Source organism: Protomyctophum bolini (genome assembly GCF_963924005.1).
Source record: "Protomyctophum bolini genome assembly, chromosome: 5".
NCBI classification, from domain to species: Eukaryota; Metazoa; Chordata; class Actinopteri; order Myctophiformes; family Myctophidae; genus Protomyctophum; species Protomyctophum bolini.
Window position 1 is genome coordinate 15,575,450 of NC_137866.1, and position 27,755 is coordinate 15,603,204.

General features: G+C 44.7%; 1 protein-coding gene across 1 annotated transcript in view; it reads right to left on the reverse strand.

The window, feature by feature from the left end:
* LOC308314967 (ERC protein 2-like) overlaps nucleotides 1-27,755 on the reverse strand; it is a gene marked incomplete at both ends in the record, with an annotated part of 254,270 nt that overhangs the window by 176,381 nt on the left and 50,134 nt on the right. Inside the window, one exon of the mRNA XM_080762791.1 lies at nucleotides 4,618-4,785. Within this exon, the coding sequence (XP_080618917.1) occupies nucleotides 4,618-4,785 (168 nt within the window). The remainder of the gene's footprint in view (nucleotides 1-4,617; nucleotides 4,786-27,755) is intronic.

Genomic DNA, 27,755 nt, shown 5'->3' on the forward strand with positions numbered 1-27,755 from the left:
ACGGATGTGATATTGATAGATTCCGTGACGCAAGTCCAGGGGTGACGCAGAACACTTGGAATCTACTGTACTTGGAATCTATCACCCACTTTGAGAAACCCTGCTCTAACCTTTATGCCACCGCTACCCTAGAGAAGAAGTACATTTACGCACGTTGCATTTTAAGTTCTCACATACTGTATGTAAGGGCCATGCTACACTCCGCAACGGTACAGTATACACTACCACTATAATCAATGTAATCCGGCTGCAGTGCGCAGGATGTGCGTAAGCTCCGCGCGCAAATCTTTTTGCGTGGGCTTTGCGGTTACGCAGCTCTTCACCTCACCTTCAGTCTAGGTGAGGTGAGTAAATACGGTAAATACGGAACTCCCGAATTGTCGGTGAAGACACCTAGCTGTGTATGATTCCGTTCCGTCCCCAGTGTAGCCCCCCCGTAATAATGACATGCATGACTATCTGCATCCATCCTACCTTTCTGTTTATACTTTTTCATATAAGAAATGTTCCGGACACTGACTGTACAGCCAGGCAGTGTTGATTTTGATAGCACATTTTTATGTAGTTTTGGTCATAGTGTTTTGACTACAATTCCATTTAGCTTGTCACATTTTAGTCATCTGAATATATTTACTTTGAGACTGGTTTTAGTCTACTACATACCATAATATTTTTGTCGATTATGTCAACCCTAGATGTGGAGACTAAAATGTATTTTGTTGGGCCGTAATGGCGTTGAAATGCCTGATAAAGCATACTCGCCGCATACATGCCGAAAATAGCAGATCTACAAGCTTACAATGTGTCGCAGCAGTAGATAGGCTATTTTCAGTGAGTGACACATGCACACAACCGAACATAAAATGACTTGTCTTTTAGTTCTACTGGATCTCTTCTCCACTGGTCCCTCCAGCTAACATTTGGTTGTTAGATCATAGCCATCATAATTAGTTTAAATTTAGTTTTAATTTAGAGCGCAAAATCTGTCTTGGAAGAGCCACCCTGCATCGACTAATCTAATATACGGCAACCTTCCCCGTCTTTCTTCACTAGTCCGATCCAGAAGAGCACAGTTTGCCGGCCACTGCTACAGAGCTGACAATGAGGTTATATCCTCCCTTCATCTCTGGAGTCCTGCCTCAGGGCGGACCAGAGGTAGAAAGCTGTCGTTCCCTGATGTCATCGCTATAGGGACACATGCTTCAGTAGGCAGGAACTGGGGGTGGCAATGAAGGACCGGAAAGTCTGGCGTAGCATTGTGGAATCCATGATCTCGAAAAATGATGATGAGTTTTAATTTAGTTTTTGTCAGTGAAAAGGGTAGATGACGAACATGTTTCGCCATAATTTTAGACGACGAACGTAACACTGGTCCCAATGTACTCTCTTGAAGTTATCATTCTTTGTTCAGTAAAAACTGTGTCTGATTGTGTCTGGTTTGAGTGAGTGTGCCTGCGATCTACTCTGGGTCCCGAGCCGTAGTTTAAGAAAGGCTGAGCTAAGAGTAATCTAATCTCACTATAAAACGAATGGTTTGTCCTCAAAATACCCACTCCAGACAGTTAACTTTTTTATGGCCTATGGGAAATGTGCACAGACTGTGGCCAGAGCTATAAATACACAGGAAACCCGTCAGTGAAATTATTCCATAGTGCAAATTAATCTGAACATCAACCTTTTTCCATGTATTTGTCTCTGAGGTCTGGTCTATTGACCCACATACTGTATGCACAGCTTCTGTTTAGATTAGATATTGTCATAGCAACAACACCTTAAGCATTTTTATTTGGGGAGTCTATGGACTTTAATGTGTGTTTAAATAATCAACGACGTCATCTCGCTGACATAATTATCTTGAAATAAATGTTTTTATTTTTTCACAGACATGAGAACATCAACATGCCCCAAAAAAAATCTGGGCGCCCCTCACTTCACACGAGTGTGAGTTTTTAGGAAGGCCTGAAATGCATCCGTTTCTTTCTGTTGCTGTGCAGTTATTAAAATAGGTCATAAAGTGTACCATACATTTCAGTTATTAAAATAGGTCATAAAGTGTACCATACATTTCAGTTATTAAAATAGGTCATAAAGTGTACCATACATTACAGTAGTCCTTTATGGAAACACCCGTGGCAGCTCCATCGTCTGTTAGAACTGGCATTTACACAATTAACACAATCCTGCCCGATACCGTAGGATACCATAGGATACCATAGGATACCATAGGATACCATAGGATACCATAGGATACCGTAGGATACCATAGGATACCATAGGCGGGAAAGCTGGAATAATGCTCTTTAATCAAATCTCGATCTAAAGATACAGTATTGACAATTTGGTCAACAAATAAAAAATAGAATAAAACTAAAACCCTGACTAGTGGAGAAGAGATCCAGTAGAACAAAAAATATATAGTAATTTTATGTTTGGTTGCACTCCGGTGTTGTGCTCTGAAAATAGCAGACCTACAGTACAAGCTTATCTGCCATTAAGACTCCATCAAGGCCCGCCAAAAATAATTGTGTCACCAAAATCAACTGTAGAATTAGCCGACCAACTACTTACTACCAAAACTAGACTAAAACTAAAGCATTGCAGATGATTAAAATATGACTAAAACTAAATGAAGTTTTATTCAAAATACGACTAAAACTAAATTGCTGTCAAAATCAACACTGCAAAGCAAGTGAAGCTGTTCAACAACAGGAGATGGAAACTTTATAGCTTGTGGATCCGCTACATGTAATGGTCTGTCTGTCTGTCTGTCTGTCTGTGTGTGTGTGTGTGTGTGTGTGTGTGTGTGTGTGTGTGTGTGTGTGTGTGTGTGTGTGTGTGTGTGTGTGTGTGTGTGTATGTGTGTGTGTCTGTGTGTGTGTGTGTGTATGTGTGTGTGTGTGTGCCTGTGTGTGTGTGCCTGTGTGTCTGAGTGTGTGTCTGTGTGTCTGAGTGTGTGTCTGCGTGCGTGCGTGTGTGCATGCTCGTGCACGCACATGCATTCAAATCCAGGTGCAGGCTGAAAAGGAAGTTTGGCAAATTACAGACTGCCAAACTATGCATGCTGAAAAAACATGAGAAAGTACTGTAGAGGGCCACACACACGCGTGCACACACACACACACACACACACCATGGTCAATCCCCTACGGAGGTTGGGGTGCGTGCTGAGCTGAATGGCGGTGGGTGGGTTTGTGACATCATCATAGCCGTCCTATAGTTGACTCATTACAGACGTTAAGTTGGATGATTTACACTCGCAGCTGGGTGAGTCGTGCACACACACACACAAACACACACACACGCACACACACACCAACGCTGCAACATGCGGACGTCAGATTGTTTTCCTTGACCATCATGATGAATGTTTGTTTTTGGGACATAAATTATTGCAAACTCATTTCCATCCAGTCATAAACAGCGATACGACGTCCTTTCAATAGACAGATACTCCTGAAAGGTCAGACTGCAGCGGGGACACGCCCACCCACTCTCTGGTATCACCCACTACAAACGAGCTCGTTAAGGGCCTCCAGCAACGAGCCAATGGGTGACACCCACTACCCAACCCAATTGAAAAACAGACAATCTACATTCTACAAGCTCACAATGTGTTGTGCTGCAATGCTTTGATAACTTGTAAATCTGCTATTTCATGCGCCCGGCATCAGTGTAAAATGCACGAGAGAGAGAGAGAGAGAGAGAGAGAGAGAGAGAGAGAGAGAGAGAGAGTGTAATTGATCCTCGGAGAACACACACACACACACACACACACACACACACACACACACCACAGGTGGCCAGTGGGCTCGCACTGTGTACCCAACCTTCTTAAAGTCATTAAGGTCCATGAAAGAGCATGGGTGGATGAAACAGGACATGGTGTAGTGTGAGGATTACAGGGGAACCACCGCTCAACCAACAGGACATGGTGTAGTGTGAGGATTACAGGGGAACCACCGCTCAGCCAACAGGACATGGTGTAGTGTGAGGATTACAGGGGAACCACCGCTCAACCAACAGGACATGGTGTAGTGTGAGGATTACAGGGGAACCACCGCTCAACCAACAGGACATGGTGTAGTGTGAGGATTACAGGGGAACCACCGCTCAGCCAACAGGACATGGTGTAGTGTGAGGATTACAGGGGAACCACCGCTCAGCCAACAGCGTATAACACACGTGTGATCAACACCTACTGTACCCTGACCTCTCAGCAGCATTCACACCAAAGCAACGATGGCTGCAACATGCAACACACAATATAGTGTACAGTATATGAAATACAACCAAAAACCTCAACCGAACAACTACTGTGCACTTCCTCCCCTGTGACCAGCCTTATAGCTTCAAACCAAAACAGGAAATCACGACATTATCACATGCTCAAAGAATGTCACACAAGCCCCCAGAACGGCTGGGCAACGCTGAAGCCACCGACCGTAGTGGTCAAAGCTTGAACATACACGAGCAAGAGAGCGCACCACCGCTGGGTCTTTGCTTTGTGAATGCGTGAGGTGACATTATGACGTAGAGGTACCACAAGAACAGCGCGAGGGGTGTGTGTGTGTGTGTGTGTGTGTGTGTGTGTGTGTGTGTGCATGAGTGCGTACGTACCTTCTTCTGCAGCACGTTGACCTTCCTCTCCTTGACCTCCAGCATGTCCTTCATGTCTCTGATCTCTCCTCCCAGGGTGCTCTTCTCCTCCGTCAGGTCGGTCAGCTGCTTGGTCTTCTTGGTCAGGAACTGCTCCTTCTCCTCCAGACGCACACGCAGAGCGTCCACCTGCGCACGCACACACACATGCGCACCACACACACACACACACACACACACACACACACACACACACACACACACACACACACACACACACACACACACACACACACACACACACACACACACACACACACACACACACACACACACACACACACACACACACACACACACACACACGGAATGTCAGAACAGGTCAGCTCCATAAATGGAGATCTAAAAGTTAGAAGTTTTAGGTCAGATGTAGAGTTGCTGGCCAATATTGATGACATCAGGGAACTTCATATATGGGCTTAATATTGCTGGCCAATATTGATGACATCTCTGGGATCTCCACCCCTGATGATGTCACGTGATGTCACATGCTCCATTCCCGACCAACACAAGGAAATGCACAATTCCATTATTAACGGCGACCTTTGGTCGCAACTAAGGGGTCAGACTTTCCACTCCAGACCAGTGGCTGTAACGAAGGCTTTGATACTCCATGTATGGAGATATCCGCCGTAACTAACTAACCTATCTAAATCTGGCATCACATATTTGGGTGTGGTTGAGCCAGAGCTCCATATATGGAACCGGCAGAGACGTCTAGTGCTGACATCATGCTAACGTAAAACTCCATGCACCAAGTTCCCTGAGGACACACCAGCGTATCCACACTGGCGAAAGACCTTATTGCTGCAAACAGTGTGACAAGAGTTTCACTGTACCTGACAAAGCACCAGCGTATCCACACTGGAGAAAAACCTTACGACTGTCAACAATGTGACAAACGTTTCACTGCATCATGTGACCTGACGAAACACCAGCGTATCCACACTGGAGAAAAACCTTACTATTGCAAACATTGTGACAAGTGTTTCAGTCGGTCAGGTACTCTACAGAAACACCAGCGTATCCATACAGGAGAAAAACCTCACCACTGTCAACAATGTGACAAACGTTTCACTGCATCAAGTGACCTGACGAAACACCAGCGTATCCACACTGGAGAAAAACCTTACTATTGCAAACATTGTGACAAGAGTTTCGGTCGGTCAGGTAATCTGCAAACACCAGCGTCGTCTCTCCACACACAGGGAGAAACTCTGTCCACAATACAAAGCTGTTCCATTGTAAACAATCACTCCGGTCACGCTGGAAGATGCAAAGCTACATGGCACATTTGTAGCTTGCTCTCTTTGTAGCTTAAGTTGAAAGCAACTCTGACTGTATGTTTGCATCTGCCCATGTCAACCCAGATGCAAAGATACAGTCTACCATGCATTGTCAATGGAAGCCAGCGGCATGAAGATGCAAAGATGCATCCAACCTTTGTAGCTGCTGCTTAAGCTACATCTACAAATACACTGTATCTTTTCATCTTTTGCGGTAGTGAAACCAATGGCTTCTGCACTCTCCACGCAGCAGTGGCTGGTCGTCTAGCACAATAAACTGTTATTGCTTTTGCCTTCTTGCTCTGGCAACGTTGGCTACATGTATGAGGGAGCCACCATGCTTTTAATTTTCTGTAGCTTTTATAAATACCGGTATTCCTCATGTAACAGTGGGTGACTCATTTTGGCCACTTGTATCCGCAATCTTATTATTTTGGTCATTGAATATATCGCCAAAATCTGCTGTGCTTACATACGTTTCATTTTATTTCTCCTTTATTCAACCAGGAGGGTCCCATTGAGATGTTATCTCTTTCACAGGGAGCTCTCGATCAAGTTATCAGCAAGCAGGGAACATAAAATACAATGTATAAAAACAAAGCAAAAACACAAATTGCACATTGATACAAACTCAAGTCAAACAGCTGCAGACCTCCAATTCAAACGTCTGAAGTAAGAGCTTAAAATCTCCCAAAGGGATTAAGTGCTCCAGTCTAATGACATTCTGGGGCTGATTCCAGGACCGTGGAGCAATCATCCCCGAGTTCTATGGACGGACCAGGAGGAACGCACGGTGCACCAAAGGGGCAGGTTCTGGGAGCGTAGTTCTAAATGAGTACTGACAGAAGCAACATAAAGACATAGAAAAAGTGTTCCTCGGAGGTTGGTACTATAATTGAATTTGTTCCAAAAATGTGTATTGCCAAATGAACCTGCTGGTGTTGCTAACAGGCCAATGTGAAAAGGGTGGCATTTATTCTTCCTCTGCCTAGTGGGAATGTGTTTCACGGAAATCACATGCTGCGTTCATATTTTGAGGCATTTTTTGCTCAAAAAGGACAGATCCTGCAAACCTTGGAAGCCAATCAGGATGCAACGAAATATGTAGGAGTAATATAAAAAAAAAACATTTTGTAAAAATACAACCATACAGTTATATACTGTAAGGTCTAGTCCACAGTTGCTGTAGGTGAGAGGCAATGTTCCCCCTAACGTGCGCCCGCCTCAGGAACGTCCCACGCAGAACAAATCTGTGTAGCGCACATTAACAATACCAGAGATCTATGCAATCGTCTTCACATCGTGCGTGCGTGCACGTACACACACCCACACACACACAAACAGTGCAGAGGGAGCTTTAGCCCCGGTGCAGCCTACTAGTGTGTACAGTAGCTATCTGGTCAGACGCCGCGAACAAATGTTTTCTACCGAGTGGACAGTTTGAAAATGTGGCGGTCCTACGTTCTTTACCGTTGGTAAAGCTGGTTTCGTTTAATTTGTCCGGCGTGATTACGTTGAACAGCGTGGCTGAACCTGCTACAAACAAAACAAACACTTTTGTGTCGCACATGGAAAGCGACCATGGGTATAATTAAACACATGGTTCCCCTGTGCACAGCAGAAATAACGCACTTTTACTCCTCCAGGTATGAACAAAAAAACTCCAAGCTGAACATTCACACTTCACATTGTATTTGCTGTGTTGACATATCTCCAGAGTTCTGCAGTCCCACAATGAAACCAATCTCCATCTCTACAATGCCAGTCTAGCCTTAAAACCTATATTTATGTTATTCAATATATTACTTTGGTGCAAAGAAAAGAAACTTTCCAAATTAAATTGATATAAATTAGCCTAGGCCATTTCATTATGATTTTCATCTCTGAACTGGGACCCTCTGATGAATTGAAAATGGTGGACCCTATTGTAAACAAGTGTAATGGTGTTGTCCATAGTTAACAGTTGTTGTATTGTGTTGCGCTTGAAATGTACTGTAATTCTGCAAACTGTTAATACATACTTCAATCAATCAATCGAATCCCAATCTGTTAATTTAACTCAGAGTGTAGGCTAGTAAGGCTACAAATGGTAGGCCTATAAATTCTGACATCATATAGACTACATGAATACGGTCTTGTATTAATCATAATGCCTGTCACTTTTCAGCCAGGGCTAACCTATTTTTAGACATCTGTCAATCACTATGGCATTGTTTTGTTGACTCATGTAGGCCTGTTGTTCATGTACACACCATGTTGTCAACATTTATTCCTCTACATGTGTTCATGTGTATTTTGCATGCAACTGCCCATATAGCCTATATCAGTTTATTAAAAGTAATGCAACCGTTACTTCTTCTATTGGTTTGAATAAGCCATAACATGACATGAGCATAATGTACAAAGTGCGCTCATCATTATGTTGCTCAGCAGTTGTACAAGTTGCGCTCAGAAGGTTGTAGTGTTTGCTCAGACCGATGAACATTGGTGAGAGGCACTTCCGCGTTGGCCACCGAAGCAGGGCGTGGTTGTAAGCACAACCCGTGCAGGATTTACAATGTCGCGACTGACACACGGACAGATGGACACGGTTCCAAAAATAATCACTGCCACGCCTAAGGCCTGGCGGTGACAATGACCGGCAGTGTTTGAACTTATCATGAGCATGTAGCAATTAAAGCTATACAACCCAACGTTTAAACCCACTGTTCTCAACATTGTCTAGATCCGAACATATTGAAAGTGTTCACGACCCACCCACCTGACCACTTAATTTAAAAGGTCAATTTCACTTTCAAACAAGTTTGGGTTCATTTTCAAATCTACTGGCTTTTGTGAGCACCACAGACAGATTTTAAAGTAATTTTGATATTTTAGATTAATTTTATCAGACACATCTTCCTTTACAAACGCATTTTAATCTGTTAACTCATTTAAAACACCCGTCCTTTGTGCTGTTGACTGATAGTGTCCTTCTAACACGTCTTTAATGGACCACTTCACCACTTTATCTTCATATAATTGGTCCTCACTAATGTTCATAATACAATTCCCAAAAATAATTCTACGGTGTGTGTCTCATAGGAGGGCTGTGGGCAGTTCAGAAACCCGTTCACCAGTGACATCATCGTTAGGCAGATTTATTTTAAAGATATTTTGTCAAAATATTTAGATTTGTATTATCGTGAGAATGATGGCTTCCATTATCGCATTGCAACATTTCAGCAATAGAAAGCCTGCAGTTTCTATTAGCGTGGATTCCCCATCGATGATGTCACTGCTGGACGGGTTTCTGAACTGCCCACCCACAGCCCTCCTATGAGACACAGATTGTGGCATTTTATCATGAACATTAGTGAGGAAAAGTTGTGAAGTGGTGCTTTAAATACATTTTGGACACAGCTTGTGCTGTTTTTGAAAGACTACTGAAAAACTACTGACGTAGAAGGCATTGGTAGAATGGGCCTCACAGTTCTCAATGGGCTAACGTGGCTGTAGTTTGTGGAAGGGACTTCCTACGGTGATGCCAGATCCACTGCTAATGGAAACACTAAGCATAGCCGTTCACAAAACTCTGTCACGGAACAGAGCGAGGCGGTGAGGCGAGGCGAGGCGTGGACTCATTTGGCTTCGAGACGGTCATGGAAATGAGCCTAAATATCGGAATAAAAAAATAATTCAGATCACCGTGGTGCTTGCATTGCGCAGCAGTGAACTTTTCCCCCCTCATTTTTTTTATCTCGATAAGGTGGCCCATATGTTCTCATTCAGCATTAGGACTGACACATATCAACACATTCGTCTTGTTGACATTTGGAAGTTGTAAAAGTTCAGCGTTGACCTCAACGTCCCACAAATATGAACCGTTGTGGACTACTGCAGTAAAAGGTTTGGGTGCGTGTGCGTGTGCGAGAGAGAGAGAGAGAGAGCTTGGAAGTGGTCCGGTCATTTGTCATTGAGTGTGTTGTGTATGGTCGGTTCATTGCTGCTATAACACTCTCATATTCGGTTCTGTGGGACTATGAGTGATATCTGACCTCTGTCCAGGACTCTGTTATTGGACGTATATATCAGTGCTGCTGCTGCGGTGCACTGGCTACAGTAAAAAACACACACACACACACACACACACACACACACACACACACACACACACACACAGCTGGTTTCATGAGCAGACTGTGTGTTCCTCGGCTGCTCTTCAACACCTGATTACATTTCCAGCTCGTGTGAGCGGGGGGGAATGCAGCGTGTGAACACAGGTTAGGGTGACCAGACGTCCCGGTTTGGCCCGGGGATCGTCCCGGTTTCAAGCTGTGTGTCCCGAGCCCAGAGAAACTATCTCTAAAACACTTAATATGTCCCGGTTTTCAACACATACACAGGTAAACATCAATTATGTTTTTAATGCTGGATAGTGGGCTCGATAAGAACCCGGCTCGATAAGCCTGATCCATAAGGTGCTCGTTATCAATAACAATGTACGAGCTCCATCGCTAATTATAATAAATGAATTCCAGCATCCATATTATGGGGAGATCATTAGCCAAAAATAGCAAATCTGCAAGTTCAGACTGGAGACAACTCATGGGTCTAGTTTATTAAGTCTAGAGGGTTCAAGTGGTTACAACCTGTAGTAAAGTGTTATGCATTTGATGTACGTGTTTACCTTTAGCTTACTGTAAGTCACTCTGGTTAAGAGCATCTGCTAAAATGCCTTTAACTGTAGCGTGTGTAAATATGTGTGAGAGCGAGTGTCAGAGAGAGAGAGAGAGAGAGAGAGAGAGAGAGTATGAGTGGGAAAGCTCGTTAACAGTGGGTTTTAACGAGCATCAGGTGGCCTCTGAGGGAATGGTGTGAAAAGTGCTTTAAGCCATTAAAACCGGGAGAGCATCCATGTCATTTTAGATGGTATCGATACACGTCGTCTCTGTCGGGTACAATAGTATGTCCAAAACTGTTGGATTCAATTAAAAAAGCATCAAAAGTTGAGATATGATGCTTTTGTGCGACACTTGGTGGCGTGATCAAGCAGGCGGTTGACTTACGAACAAACACCAAAAATGTAAGATTTGAGGTTTGTGCTCGACAGTGCATATATACAGTATAGCAATACAGGTTTTCAAGGAGACCGTGTCCCTGGGTGGGAACGCAATATTTCCTGACGGGGGATTGGAGGCCAAAAACAGTGCATATAATTGACATGAATACACCTCAACATGAAAACATTTGAGAAGCACTGACATAGAAGTGTGTGTGTGTGTGTGTGTGTGTGTGTGTGTGTGTGTGTGTGTGTGTGTGTGTGTGTGTGTGTGTGTGTGAAAACCATTAGGATTTAGAAGCCATTTATAGAACGGGCCTCGGGTGTAAATGGTTTAAGTGCGAGCTGTGTTGTGTGTGCAGCACATCTCTCCACTGCTTTACGGCCCACTTAGAGAGGGAACCACAGAGAGGCTGGCTGGCTGGTTGTCACCTAGTGCCCAAGTAACCCAAACTAAATCTATTAACAAAAAAAAAAGGCATTAACAACCACTTAAACAGCAAACAGTGCAACAGATACCCCTCCTCGTATGTGTGGCAGTGAAATGTGTGAAGTTGTGGTTGTACTGGGTCAGAGTGAAATCCTATCGGGGTGCGTGCACGTGCGAGCGTGTGTGTGTGTGCGCGAGCGCTGGGACCTCCAGGTGTTAAGATGGTGAAGTATTTATCTCATGTTGCTGCGCTGGCAGAGAACCAATGCCTAATACTGAGAACCACTCTGTCTGCAGCACTCTGCACTGGCACGCACACTTACAAAGGATTAGTGGTGTGTGTGTGTGTGTGTGTGTGTGTGTGCGTGTGCGTGTGCGTGTGCGCGTGTGCGTGTGCGTGTGTGTGTGTGTGTGTGTGTGTGTGTGTGTGTGTGTGTGTGTGTGAGAGAGCCGGAGAGCATAGCATTACCCCTGACCACACACACACACACACACACACACACACACACACACACACACAAACAACGCAATTTATGAATAATGTAGTAAGAGAAAGGGTCTTGGGTTGTTGTTTGGGGGGACAGGAAATCCCTGCCGTCTGTCTCACCTGCTTCGGTCCGCTAAGCTGTGATAATGCACCGTCACCCCGCTAATACCCTCTTAGAGACACCTAGCACCGCCGTGTACACACACACACACACACACAGAAAACAAGTACTTTCCACCACTGGAGACGGTAATCAAACGTATGTTTTTGGGTAAAACCACCACACCTGGTGTGGTTATACAGTGAGTCTCAATGCGTATACAAATGGACTGTTGTGGCCATTTATCCGTGTGAGAAATGAGAAACCTCAGGTCCATCCACCCAGACCGGAGCTACTAACTCCATGATGAGAAACCTCAGGTCCATCCACCCAGACCGGAGCTACTAACTCCATGATGAGAAACCTCAGGTCCATCCACCCAGACCGGTGCTACTAAATCCATGATGAAACCTTGGGTCCATCCACCCAGACCGGAGCTACAGTACTAACTCAATGATGAGAAACCTTAGGTCCATCCACCCAGACCGGTGCTACTAACTCCATGATGAAACCTCAGGTCCATCCACCCAGACCAGAGCTACTAACTCCATGATGAGAAACCTCAGGTCCATCCACCCAGACCGGTGCTACTAACTCCATGATGAGAAACCTCAGGTCCATCCACCCAGACCGGAGCTACTAACTCCATGATGAGAAACCTTAGGTCCATCCACCCAGACCGGAGCTACTAACTCCATGATGAAACCACAGGTCCATCCACCCAGACCGGTGCTACTAACTCCATGATGAAACCTCAGGTCCATCCATCCAGACCGGAGCTACTAACTCCATGATGAAACCACAGGTCCATCCACCCAGACCGGAGCTACTAACTCCATGATGAAACCTCAGGTCCATCCACCCAGACCGGAGCTACTAACTCCATGATGAAACCTCAGGTCCATCCACCCAGACCGGTGCTACTAACTCAATGATGAGAAACCTCAGGTCCATCCACCCAGACTGGAGCTACTAACTCCATGATGAAACCTCAGGTCCATCCACCCAGACCGGAGCTACCAACTCCATGATGAGAAACCTCAGGTGCATCCACCCAGACCGGTACAGTACTCCACCATGCACCAGTAGACCATATAGTCAATACACTACAATGCCGCTCCACTTTCCATCAGCTACAGCAGTGGTTTTCAAGCCATTTCATATGAAGGGCCATTATTTATTCTCCTTTTGAGCCACGGACCACCATTTCATGAAATGTGTCCTCTCAGACCCAAAACCTATTTTGTCGTCCTTGGAGAAGATTTTGTCCACAATTCCATGTATTGATGTTGGTACCATAAGATAAATAACAGGCAAACGTTGATCAAAATAACAATGCTTCTACATTTCTGTAATTGTGTAGATCTAATAAGGGTCCATTTGGTTGCCAACTCTGCATCATTTTGCTGGAACCCCCTGGTGGTCCACTGGTGGTCTCCGGACCACCGGTTGAAAACTACAGAGATAGAGAAACCTTCCATCTAGAACTAATTTGACCCCTGCTCATTTTGGTAAGGTGTGATGGCTCAGGGTAGAAAGAGTACAGAAACTTGCATTGGGCCTCGTCTACAAGATACACTGGGCAAAAAGCCTCTAGCTGGAGACGGTGTATTGAGGTGCGACTCAGGGTGGTGAACAAAAAATTACAATAATCCAGACGGGATGAAATAAAAGCATTTATACGTTTTTCGAGATCCTGTGGTGTTAAGAAAGACTTGATTTTTGAGACGTTTCTCAATTGAAATAAACAAGTTTGGACGACCTTTTAAATATACGTGGTTGGAAGGTAAATACGTGATCAAATATAAGGCCTAAGTTCTTTGATGTCTTGGCGTAACGTCTCTCTGTCATAATCCTGCTCTGTGTTATGCCTCCGCGGTGGTCCTTCCTATGGCCGTAGCTGAAGGTGTGGCTCCCGGAGAGAGACAGAGTTGATGTCCACTCATGGAAGAAAATCCCTCAAATCCTCCGCCAGGTTGTTTTTGAGGGCTGACCCACATTTCTCAACACCACCGGATTTTATTGTGTGTGTGTGTGTGTGTGTGTGTGTGTGTGTGTGTGTGTGTGTGTGTGTGTGTGTGTGTGTGTGTGCGTGTCGGTCTGTGTGTGTGTGAGATAACATGCAAAAGCGGAGCTCCCTGCCGTGTTATAGGAGCGACCAGGGGACTCATTTGGCACCATTATGCGTTTGGACGTGCTGGCTAGGACATTCTGTTTTGTAATTATATAGAGCTTTTACTGGAACAGAGAGAGAGAGAGAGAGAGAGACTTGGAAGTTCTCCCGTCATTTGTCATTGAGTGTTGTTTAAGGTTGATTCATTGCTGCTATAACACTCACGAGTTGATAATAAAGCAGTATAGCTCTGTCCACTATTTGTCCGGTCCCAATCCCGAGGGGACATTTAGTTTTAGTCATAGTCTTTTGAATTAATTTTCATTTAGTTTGTCATATTTTAGTCATCCGAAAAGGTATTTAGTCGTCTAAATTACATAAGTTTTTAGTCAACTAAATCTACAGTTGATTTAGTCGACTACAACATATGCCTTGATGGCGTCGTAATGGCTGATTTTATAGTTGGTTGCATCATGCATGCTGAAAATAGCTGTCAGCTTGTAGATCTGCTATTTTCAGAGTGCAGCCAAACATAAAATGACTTGTCTTTTAGTTCTACTGGATCTCTTCTCCACTATAGTCCCTCCCTGACATTTAAGTACATTTTTATTTGTTGACGAAACGGTCAATATATTTAGTCTTAGTTTCATTTAGAGTCATCATTTATCAGCTATAAAAGAACACATCAATATCACCTTATTCCCCCATCCCCACCAAAACTCTGCACAGACCTTCCAGTCCATCACTCAACACCAGATCATTTAAAAAAGACCTTGATATGTTTTCAAGATCCTGTGGTCGCAAAACTATTAATTCTTGGCAATACGAGGAATTTCTTTTTTTGTTGTTGTAATTTCGAATGAGTACAGTCACACGCTCATAATGCGGACGTGCACAAACCCGACATGGATTCCCAGGCGCACGCGCGTGACGCGCACACAACCACGCTCGCACACACACACGCGCGCACACACACACACAAAGTCTCTGCACTTCCCCTTTCACACTTGCGAAAATGTGGATTCTGGACATTGGTTAGCAAAAGTAAAACAGAGGCTTAAAGAAAACAGCTTCTCTGTTTGTCCTCACCTCCCTTTTTCTGCATCACGTTTCATCATAAAAGTTTTTCTGGCAGCCTGGATCCCGCCAAAAAAGGTATCGGGACCCAGCGCCGGCTCCGGGCCGCAATAACCCATTAAAACCGGGAACGCATCTGTCATTTTAGACAAGCTCACAGCACGTCACTTTGTGCCACACTGCAAGCTTGTACATCTGCTATTTTGACATTTTCTGTAAAGAATCCTTGAAAAGTGTTAACTACAGAACGCGTTGGTAGAGTCGGCCCTCGTCTCAGGTCTTCATGGGATAAACAGAGAGATTCTAAAAGGCCGACCACAGCGAAACAAAAAAATATATAAAAGCGGCAGAACCAGAGACGACGGAGAGACCGCAGCAAAGGCCCTGGGACACACCGACAGTTACGCGCTCGCTCGCACACGAACAGTCGCAGACTCAAGCTCACACACGCACAAAGAATCGTGCACAAACACACACGCAAGGGGTCTTGAGATCGCCTCGAGAGCAGGAGTCACAGAGAAACACTCTCTGGAATCTCTCTTGTTCTCTCTCACTAATGCACACACACACACACACACACACGAATGCACGCACACACACCACATACATTTTCGCTCATTGTTTTGTAGCAGCCTAGTTCAAACGAGTTTGACTGACAAAACCACCAGAGAGACTCTCAGAGCCCTGGAGCTTAGTGTTTCTGTCGATGGGTCTGGAGGAGTTTAGCTGAGGTCTAGAGCTCGGGGTCTGGTTAAGATGCTGTGGTGTTCCACACAGCTGTGTGAGCCATCCACGTCCTCTGTAGTATCTGGGCTGGCTGCGGCCAGCGGGTCTCCTCCGCTACACAGCTCTCTGCCTGTACAAATATGGCACGGGAACAAGCCATCGGACACACTTTATATTTGAAGGATTCTGCTGGGAAATTAATCATCCGAATTTATGGGTTGATATTTGACTAATTGATGTTTGTCTTGTCGATAATACGGGGCCCCCGAGGTCGAGCGGCGTATCGGCGAATGGGGAGAGAGAGGCCGTGTTTCAAAGGACATAGCAGCAGCAGCGCTTTACAGAGACCACCGAAAATGGTCTCTCGCTGCAGCTGTAATCATTCAAACATCTCGTTTCTTTGGAAATACCTTCGTATTGAAGAGGAAAACAACATCGGAGAACCTCGTATTATGAGGAGGATGTGTGCTGAATCAAAGCGCCGGTGGCCTTAGTTGTAACTTGTGGCTCTCTCGGGCAAAAACGAAATTGCTCCCTTGAGGAAGATTGGAGTTGATCTGCTGATCAGTGGTGGGAAAAGTCCTTGCATGTTTCGCTTAAGTACAAGTTCCAATGTACCAGTAAAATATCAATAATGAAATATAAAAATACTCATTTACAAGGGAAAGTATGGAATTAAAAATGTACTAGAGTAAAAGTACAAAACTGTATGGTGTCGCGATCCGAGTGAGACACACACACGTCTTTATCTGTGCCAACATATATTCTCTGCCCATCGCATCACGGAAAGGGAAGCCACGGAGCTGGGTTGAAAACGGGTAGGGTCGCTGACGTATCGCGGCCCCTGAGCTTCCGCATGCTCAGCATGCATCACGGTCTATGACTTGCCAACTTTGTATGAAATGTTGCCTAAATGTTGTTGGCTAAAATGTATATATGATGTATAGATATCTTTTCAAAATGGCACATCTACAAGCTTGTAGATTGGCTAATTTCAAATGGCTGAAATGCATATAGGGCTGAAGTGGTTAATGTATATGTTTTGTAACGATCAAAATCTAAGTAACTAAAGTGTACAAATAATTCTAGCTGACTTTTACAACTTCAACATTGCAGCCTTTCGCACACATGTTGAGGAGTGGAGAGAATGATCCATAGTTTCCCCGTCAGGGAACTATGGAAAGTTCCAAAGTGTCAAAAGGTCAAACTAAATAATGGTTCAAAGGTAAAGAGGTTAGAAGGGCTGGCTCAGGCACATCCGTGGTACTCATCAAGGAGTAGTTTACCCCCCAAAAATGTGCACTTTAAAGGTTGTACTGTAGATCTGGTATTTATGACAGACACACACACACACTCCTCCGACCTCCGCATGTACACACACACACACACACACACACACACACACACACACACACACACACACACACACACACACACACACACACACACACACACACACACACACACACACACACACACACACACACACACACACACACACACACACACACACACACACACACACACACACACACACAGCAGAGGCCGGGAGCTTTAGCCCCAGTGCAGCCTACTAGTGTGTACAGTAGCTATCTGGTCAGACGTGAGCAAACATTTTGTGCGCAGTTAAACAAAAAATATCTTGGAATATTTTACACAAAAGTGTTTTTTGACTGGGGAGTCATATGTGACCAATTGTGTCATTGGATTTATTTCCATTTTCATTTCTTCATGTCATATTTTTATATTTTATATTTTGAAAGCAGGGAATCATTGCTTCAAATTGACATATTGGTTACTCATTTTGACCCACCAGTTTTGGAGATATGGCTTATAGAGTAATGTCTTGCAAAAAACAGGCTTGAAAGGTCCACTTCTGTGGACTAACATTTCACCTATAGCTACACTTTTAAGCATTTATTTCATATTTAATGTCGATTTTAGCTCTGACATGTATTTAAGACATGCTGTAGTATGTGAAGAGTCTGCCTATGCTATTAGCTCATTTTGGATAAAAAAATAAACAGATTTTCTCCCAGTGAAAAGCTGCACGATGGCAGGCTCTCAGTCAAATCTGGTCACATATTTTGACAGCAGCAACTCCCTGTCATAATTTCACACAGTATTAGGATGTTGATATTCATTTTGTATTCATCCTTAGGGCCCCAAATCACACCATTTTAGACATGGCAACTGTGGCAAATGTGACATTCTGCATAATGAGTACTTTTACTTTTGGTTACTTTTTTTGGTTACTATTTTCTACATTGTTATTTTTTACTGCTCAGCATGTGTTGGGCAGTGTGCGTCACACTTCTATTAGGTCTATTACTAGCACCATGTCCCCTTATTATCCATCCTCAAACAGGCCTGGGAGTGAGTGTCCCCTTATTATCCATCCTCAAACAGGCCTGGGATCAGTGATCCCTCTATTACGTGGGTCCTTCCCAGCAGTGGTCTGAGTGTGGCTGGCCTGGGGGCTATGATGTGATGATGACACACCTATTGAACGTCACCCTCCTGTGGGAGAGCTGGGACACTCACTCACATCCGCACGGATCTCCTCCTCCTCCAGTGACAGCACGTCTGCTGTGTGGACACCTCGGGTGCAGAGGAAATCCTCTCTGTATGTGCGCATGTGCGTGCGTGTGTATGAGTGTGTGTCAGTGGCTCAAGGGTAGAGTGGCTGGTAGAACGGCCGGAGGGGAACAGTGAGGTTCCCAGTTCGATCCCAGGCTTGAAGTCAAATTACTCCCAATGTGCACGTTGGTGCCTTGCATGGTTTCCTCTGCCATATGAATGTGTGTGTGTGTGTGGGTGAATGTAATGCACGCTTTGGATAAAAAGCACTATATAAAATGCACAATTTACCATTTATTTACTATGTTGCCATGTCTGCATATTATAAGCAACTTTGAGCTTATTTTTCTGTTAAAAGTTGCTTGTAAATATTGGTGGTTTTATTTTGTGCCAGTGAGTGACCCCATATAAGATTTGTATATCAACATCCTAATACTGTCCAATCTTTAGATAAATTATGACAGGCAGTTTCTGCTGTCAAAATATGACTCCCCAGTCAAAAAACACTGTTTGAAATAGACACTCATGCTTTCTAAGGTGTCATTTGGGGCCCTAAGAATGAATACAAGGTTAATACTGCTCTGAGCTCTTTATACCACCAAGGAATGTTGACAAATACTGAAATTCTCCATGAATTCGATTTACAATTAAGGTATTTAGCAGACACACTCCAGAGCGACTTACAGTAAGCAAAGTAAAGGCATGCATCAAATGCAGAGAGACAGTATACTAGAGTATAGTGCCTCATTAAACTAAAGGCATGCATCAAATGCAGAGAGACAAACAGTGTTGTGTCTCATTAAACTAAAGGCATTCATCAAATGCAGAGAGACAAACAGTGTGGTGTCTCATTAAACTAAAGGCATGCATCAAATGCAGAGAGACGAACAGTGTGGTGTCTCATTAAACTAAAGGCATGCATCAAATGCAGAGAGACAAACAGTGTTGTGTCTCATTAAACTAAAGGCATTCATCAAATGCAGAGAGACAAACAGTGTGGTGTCTCAGTGAACTGTAGGATCACAGTTAAACCAAGAACCTAGAATCAAAACAATACACTATCAAAAATAATAACCTGCACATTGAAACTGAAGGCTAGCAGGCACACAAAAACTAACTTAGCAGGCTGAATTACTCCTTTAACACGAAGGATTTCATAGTGTAGATTTGGTTTCCAGAGATCGAAAGCATCAAAGGTAGCAGATCTACAAGCTCGTGCTTATGGATCTGCTCCTTTGGAGGCTTTGCGTGACACTGTAGTATGATCGAGTAGGGCCGCGAAGCGGGGGGGCTTACATTTGCCAAAAAACACAAAAAGTGAAATATATCGAGCTGGGTTTCAGCCCGACAGCAACAATATCAAATTGGGGTCTTCAGCCTAGTGCATATCAAACTGGTGTGTGTGTGTGTGTGTGTGTGTGTTTGGGGGGTCCTTATAAAAGTAAAAGGGGTTGAGAATGGGTGCGGATTATGTCTTCGCCCCAAAACAGCATGACATCTCACTAAATACAGCTGTCTCCTCGCCTCGTTCACCCCGTTCACCCTCCATCCATCATCGTTACCTACGCCAGCGAAGACGGACACACAAACCGTCACCCAACCAACGCCGCCTATGGCCCCCCGACACATAACACGTGCACGCACGCACACACACATCACATGCATGTACACACACGTACGTACTACACACACACATGCACAGGTCTATAAAGTGAGAGAGACACTGCAGGCGTTCCCCCTCATTAACGCTCGCTCGCCTCTTTGATTATTTTTCCTGATCATTTCCAGCACGGCACGCCAGTTGCTACATCCTGTTTCCAGGGAATCCATTTCCTGTCAAACCGCACCGAAACGGTTCCTCTGGCGAGCATGTGGAGAGGAACGCAATCCAACATCCCTTTTAACCCGTTAAAACCAAGGAAAACGTCTGTGTCCTTTGGGATTCATATTTTTTTGTGTCTGCTATTCAAAAATAGCAGATACACAAGCTCACATGCAGCGAGTCAGTACCCGTGCCTCGCACGTCTTCTATTTTTGAACATTTAGAAGGCATTTGTAGAGTTGTCCTCACGTGCCTTAACGGGTTAAAGCTCACGCTTCGCCGAGAAGACAAACCACCGCAAGACCCGACTTCATCCATCCATGTGTCAGTCCACTTGTCTGTCCGTCCGTCCACTCCAGGTGACGTGATGAAGGATAGATGTTGGTTGGGAGCTGGCAGGGAATACGGTGTCTCTGTCCAGCACGCTGACACATTACAGTTCATAAGCCTGATTTACCGCCACCCTTTGGATGGAGTCACACTGCTGAAAATAGACCATAGCTTGTAAGGGCTGCTATTTTCGGCACATAATTCCGGCGTAGGAGAGATAAATCACAAAGTGAGCCTACAGTATATACTGTGTGTCTATTTGGAAAATTAAAAATATATATTACATTCACGAGTCAATGAGTCACCCGCCCATATGATTTCATCCTGAGAAATGTGACGGCTATTAGTGAACACACAACATGTGGTTGTAGAACTTGTAGTTTGAGTTACTACAGCCTAACTCATATGTTGAGGCTGTGGTTCTATATTAGCATGGAACCCCCAACGGTGATGTTATTGGGTAGGCAGGTGTTCATCGGTACCTAGTGCCTACTGCAGGGTTCCCCAATAGGCGGCCCGCAGGCCATTTGTGGCCCGCGGAGCGCCCCCCTTGTGGCCCCTGGAAGATTTTTTACAAAATTTCATTACATGGGGGTCAGTAGCCTATGCATGTCAAACTGGGCATCCTTTTCAAATGGGGTCTTGCCCTGAAAAGGCAAGACCTCGACCTCGCGAGTGCAGACTCGGCCTCCAGCCTGGTACGCTAGTCAAAATATGGCCCTTGAGGAAAATGAATTGGGGAACCCCGGCCTACTGCCTACCAATGAAGATCTGCCTACCACAGTGAGTAGACATAAACGGTGCCATGTTATAATGAGCATTAGTGAGGACGAATTATTCGAACATACAGTAGGTTGAAAATGGGTGAAAGCGGTATGACTGAAGTAAGGCCAGTACCACAGAACCTGGCTTAAGGTCAAGATGTAACAATGTAATTTAACTCTAATGGCATGGCCTCACCTGCCCCCCAAAATTAAATACAATAAACAAGAATTGATGATCAATGAATTACCAGCTGCCTTATTATCTGCAAAATTGTGCTATGAAATGCACACACACACACACACACACACACACACACACACACACACTCTGAGAGAAAGCGAGAAAAAGACAGAGAAAGCGAGAGAGGGAGAGAAAGAGAGGGGAACTCTCCCTTCGAATTGTGTTCATTGAGAAATGCATACAACACTAATCACATTCTGTGTTCTTTCTGTACTTGACAACTAGGGTCCAACATACTGTAAATCAGCCATCAGTGGATGAAGAAGAACAGCGGCTTCATACTTTGTAGGCAGTTTCACCAATATGAATAATGTTAGGTGTTTATTTTAATGAATGAAGACATGTGGGGGATTTACTTGAGTGGGTGGGGATCGGTAACTGTGTGTGTGTGTGTGTGTGTGTGTGTGTGTGTTGCAACTGCCCCCTATGTGTGTTGTGTTTGAGAAATGGGCTCTGAAATTGCTTCCATATGTCTGCAGTGGTCTAGGTGATGCTCACTGGCCCTCTGAGCCCAGTTGATGGAACTAAGAGGCCCCTGGGAAAAGACACATGGAGGAGAGGAGAGGAGAGATTATGGCCAAGTTGACTCTTGTCCAGTAGTTCACACAGACGAGTTGATTAAGTCCCTATAGCCAAACACTAAAAAAAGATCACACCCGTATGAAGTGAGGGGCGCTCTTATCATCATACAGTGCACATTCCGTGCTCAACCAATCAAATCATCACACATTTCATTGCTGCCAATCACAATTTGCACCCTCACTTTTCTGTCTTCACTTTTCTGCCCTCACTTTTAGCTTCAATGTTTGCATTGGTTCCCATCCTTTTTATACTAAAATACCACCTATGAACATATTTGGCTCTCCATGTACCACCATATAATAATAAATAACTTGTGTGTATACTGTATACCTTCCGTTTTTGTTCCATTCCTAAGCCAATAATGCTGCTGCTGACACAACTCATCCTAAATCACTAATCAGCACAAGTGATATTATTTCTAATGTGATTAATCCGTTTTCAAATCTTCTCAAATTAACGGCTAGGTGCGCTGTCATGCCCGTCAAGCACGGCTGGATAGCCCATTTCAACTAATTGCTTGGTCAGAAGAACTGCCTGTAGTGTCAAATATTTCATTCCACTTTTGTATTGAACCCCTCACACATCAATAAACATTGAACCAGTGGTTTACAACAGAGGGCGCTCTTCTGTAGCCTGTGAATTATCCCAGGATCACCGAAGAAGAGTACACCCAAAAACTCGATCACAACAAAACCAACCTTGTTTGCTCTGCTTTCTGTTGCTTTTTGGCAAAAACAAGCTACATCCAACTGCCAATAACTATGGAACGGATTATCGCGACGGCACGGCGATTCCTCGAGACACCCCTACGACTCTTGAGACCATCCGTGGGGGGATCGTTGTGGAGAAAACAATTCTATGATTTTTCAAAGGTTAGCAAAAAACGAAATCGCTGGCAAGGGCAGCTATAGACGATGTTTTACCTCTGGCGGTTAAGCCCCTCGAAAATGATCCAAAATTCTGCAGCACGGCTGGTCTTCAACCAGCCAATACTTTCACATGTTTTCCCCCCATTTTCCCGCTCCCTTCATGAGCTTCCACTTGCTGCCCGCAGCGAGTACAAAACACTGATGTTGGCCCGCGAGGCGACCAAGAGGCATGGCACACCTTCAAGGCTTGATCCGACCGGACAACCCTTTCACTTACTGTACATCAGCTGTACAAGCCTTCCCTAAGAACACCATGGATAATATCCTACTCTGTTCCACAGGTTGAACTGTACAAGCCTTCCCTAAAAACACCATGGATAATATCCTACTCTGTTCCACACGTTGAACTGTACAAGCCTTCCCTAAAAACACCATGGATAATATCCTACTCTGTTCCACAGGTTGAGGGGCAGGGGGGGGAACACTCAAAATGTTACTCAGATTCTTTACTTAAGTAAAAGTATCAATAATGCAATATAGAAATACTAAGTGAAATTTCTGGAATTCAAAATGTACTTGAGTAAAAGTACAAAAGTATTGGCAAGTAGTCATTATGCATAATATCTCATTTCAAGTTTTCTAATGTTTAAAAAAAAAACTTATAGCTGTGTGTGTGTGTGTGTGTGTGTGTGTGTGTGTGTGTGTGTGTGTGTGTGTGTGTGTGTGTTTGTTTTGAAAGGTTAAGTGGTGTGGACTGAGTGGGGTCACCCTCGGGATAGGAGAGGTCAGCTCCAGCAGAATGGACACACTGTTGTGCCTGCTGGTCACTGTCATCAACTCATTGCCTCAGTGGTTAACTGGCCACCGACTGACTGACTGACAGACTGACAGGCAGCCCACCGGTATGGGCGGACAGACAGACGCACACACACCTGTTGCAGGAATGGACTAAATATACCCAATTAGCAGTGGTCTTCAACAGGAGATCCCCAGAGTTACTACAGGGGGGCTGTAGTAACTCTTATCTTCTTTTTTTTACATTTAAGTGAACCCTAGCATCCCTATTCTGAGGGGAACTTTAGCCATTGGTGTACTGCTTCAGCTCTCTCTCTCTCTCTCTCTCTCTCTCTCTCTCAGCTAGGTGGTCCTTGGCCTGAAGTCCCTGCATGTTTAATAGGATATCTATCCTCTAATTCATGGTTAATAGGATATCTATCCTCTAATTCAGCGTATCATTTAATAAATCCCTGCATGGTTAATATGATATCTATCCTCTAATTCAGCGTATCATTTCGGCGAGCAGACCAGCTTACAGCAGCGGTTCTCAGACCTTTATGTCTCAGGTCACCCCAGTACGTCACGTTTTCATCCAAGGTACATCCTGAATTACATTGATATTTTAAAGAACGTAGCATTTATGTCATATTACGTTATGTAAAGATGTAAATCTTTCCCCCTAGTACAGTCACGAGGACAACTTGAGAGAACAGTAGTTTCCATTACAACAGATTGAGGGGGGGTTGGTGGTCCGTCTGACCAAGTATAGATGGTTTAAGTGGTTAAACTGTTACTGAAGTGATATTGATACATTCTAAGTATACTGCGGCATCCATGGCCCACTTTGGGAACCACTGAATTGATTGATTGTTTGCAGAAACAGCACAGGAAAGTACAGTTCAATACAAGGTCTACTATAGTAAGTAGCCTTGCCGAGCCATGGGGGCAGGAGCCTATCTCCTGTTTCTGTAGCGTGAGGCAGCTTGATGTACAAGTACACCCCATGGACATGACGCTAGTATGTCGCAGGGTCTACTATAAGAGGATTTAAAACAAGAGAAAGCCTATGGCTTGTTTCCATTGGGGTCCTTCACATTCAATTCATCTTACAGTATGTATGCTACAGTATATGCACGCATCACTTGATTTCTGAGCAAGACTATATGCGCGCCAAAATTCGGCCGCGTGCACGAAGGTCTGGGCTCTCTCTCTCTCTCTCTCTCTCTCTCTCTCTCTCTCGCTCGGCCTTGCACACATGTTTACCTCCCTTCCCTGTGTAAACCATTAAATATCTCATCCCTGTTCTGACCCCTATAACTCCGCTTTATGGCTTTTCCACATGGTCTCTGAAGAACGCGCGGGGGCTTTACTTTGGACCGCGCCATGTTTGTTCTGGGGGGCCCTGACACGGCGCTGCTAACGCCGCGTCCCAAACCGCAGGCCGACCCGAGAGGAGGAACCAGAGGGAACACGTTGCCCGGCCGGGGCCTGGGAATGGTCACGGCGGTCAGGCCGGTTCAGATGAGGTCATATTATATCGGGAAACCTGGAAACGCTTGGGCAGTCAGTGGTGGTGTAAAGTAACAAAGTACATTTACCGTACTCAATTCTGAGGTATTTGTACTTGAAACTTACAATAGGCTATACTTTTACTTCTACTCCACTTCTCGGATCCAAATATTGTACTTTTACTCCACTACATTTTAGTTACTAGTTACATTGTAGATTTGGATTATTATTACAAAACATGCATTAACCACTTCTACATTTCGACCATTTGAAAATAGCCGATCTACGAGCTCACAATGTGTCACAATGCGATACATTGTGAGCTCGTAGATCGGCTATTTTCAAAAGATGAATTAAGATCTCATTTCAAGTTTTCAAATATATACAAAATGTGTATGGTATACCGGTGAATTTCAAAACTCGAAATGAGATGTGAATACTTTAATTAAGTACATTTTGAAGCCAATATGTCTATACTTTGACTCAAGTAAATGTTGAATTCCGGACATTTACTGGTAACAAGAGTATTTTTACTTTAGTGCGAAATCGAAATGAGAGTACTTTTTCCATGGGGAACCTGGAAACGTTTGGGGAGAGAGAGAGAGGAGGTTCAATGTATCTGCTGGCTGGCTGGCCGGACAGGTCCAGAGGGGTGGTTTATACATGTGAAGCTCAGTGGTCAGCTCTAGGAGCAGAGAGCTGTTTTCCATGTGTTTACGCCAGCCTGTTGGAGTCTTTAGCCAAGTTCATCAGGTTCTCACCTGCTTTCAAGTCCTCACGTGCCCTCTCTCTCTGTCCCTCTACTCACTAGTCACTACAGTTTATTAAGAGACCAGGTGGGGCGGGGAGAGAGAGAGAGAGAGAGAGAGAGAGAGAGAGAGAGACGGGGGGGGGATCGAGTAGCCAATAATAGTGGCTGAGCTATGGATATTATACATTATACCCTTGTTACCGCAGTGTGTAACGCAAAAACAAAATGGCTGCCATTCTGAACAAGGCCAATAGCAGGAGCCGTGTGTGTGTGTGTGTGCGCGTGTGTGTGTGAAGGGGGAGGGGGTGAGAGATCAGCAGGGACTGAACGTGGCAGAGAGAGAGAGCGCGCAACGCCGGGTGAGCGAGCACAGCGTGGGGGGAAAGTCCGTGGCGGCCATCGTAGCGAGCACACATCAGGGTCGAGACCACAAAACGGTCGCTCCGCCTCACTACCTCAGAACGCCGTCCATCATTGAGGAGAACAAGGAAAGATCAACATAAACAGGCCAGGAGAGACCACAGCACACACTGTCCTGTCACATCATTCACCATCTGCACACCACAGCTACACCCATCCATCAAGCAACCAACCTACCAACCCTGCTCTGTTCTCTCACTGCCACCCTCTCTGTCTGTCCCTCTCCATCCATCCTGTCTTTCTCGCCGGTTTACTTTGTCCCTCCCTGCTTCCTTTCGCTCTCCTCCCGGTTCGCTCCGCTCCGCCGCTATAGCTGCGGTCGAGGTTCGAGGCGGAACACTTTTATTGTGCTTGTGGCTGAAGAGGACAATAACATAACGAGACAGGTTGGGAGATTTATCGACGCTGTGTTTGACCACTGAAAAACCCTACCGCCGTCGCGGTTGTCGGCGGAGAAACCTCTCATCTCCAAATTGTAACATGTTTTTTTTCCATAAATTAGCTTGACACAGACTACAGCGTCGTCACACAAAACCATCAAAGGTTAGCATATCCACAAGCTCCAAACAAGGCACGAAGCGACGTGTTCCAAGCTTGTGGAAATGTTCCTTTTGCAGTTTTTGAATTTGAATTCTGAGAGAGGAAGGTCGCATGACCGAAACCTTGCTCTGTTATTTAAATAAATGCTCGTGAACCTATAGCAAGTGGTGTCCCTCCTTGCTTCAACGAATTTGAATTCTGAGGTTTCCACCCGACAGAGATGCTATACTTCGCTGACCGGGGAGAGACCCTCCTTTCTTCCCACCGTAACAAAATCTCCTTCAGTGAATATGGCCATTTCCCCCCAGACGTTAGCCTGTTATGACATGCCCAAAACAAGGGTGCCACGTGGCAAAGTCATTATGTCACCCGCCTCAAAACTCAAGAGAAACTGCCTCGCCATGTTGAAACATGGAGAAGCATGAAATATGACGGCGTGTGCAGTATATTGGGAAAAGAAAATGGCACGACGCCCAATTAACCTGTTCCGAATTATCTTCTGACACTTCTGCGTCTGCCGAGTAAGCAAGCGACCCCATGCCGTGTTATTTTTACGGCGTTATTTAAGAGCATAGCATTTCAATTTAAAAACGTATGTGTACTTTAGGCTATCCGATGCCAGCTGTATACTTTGGCTCCACTTTCTTCAGTTAA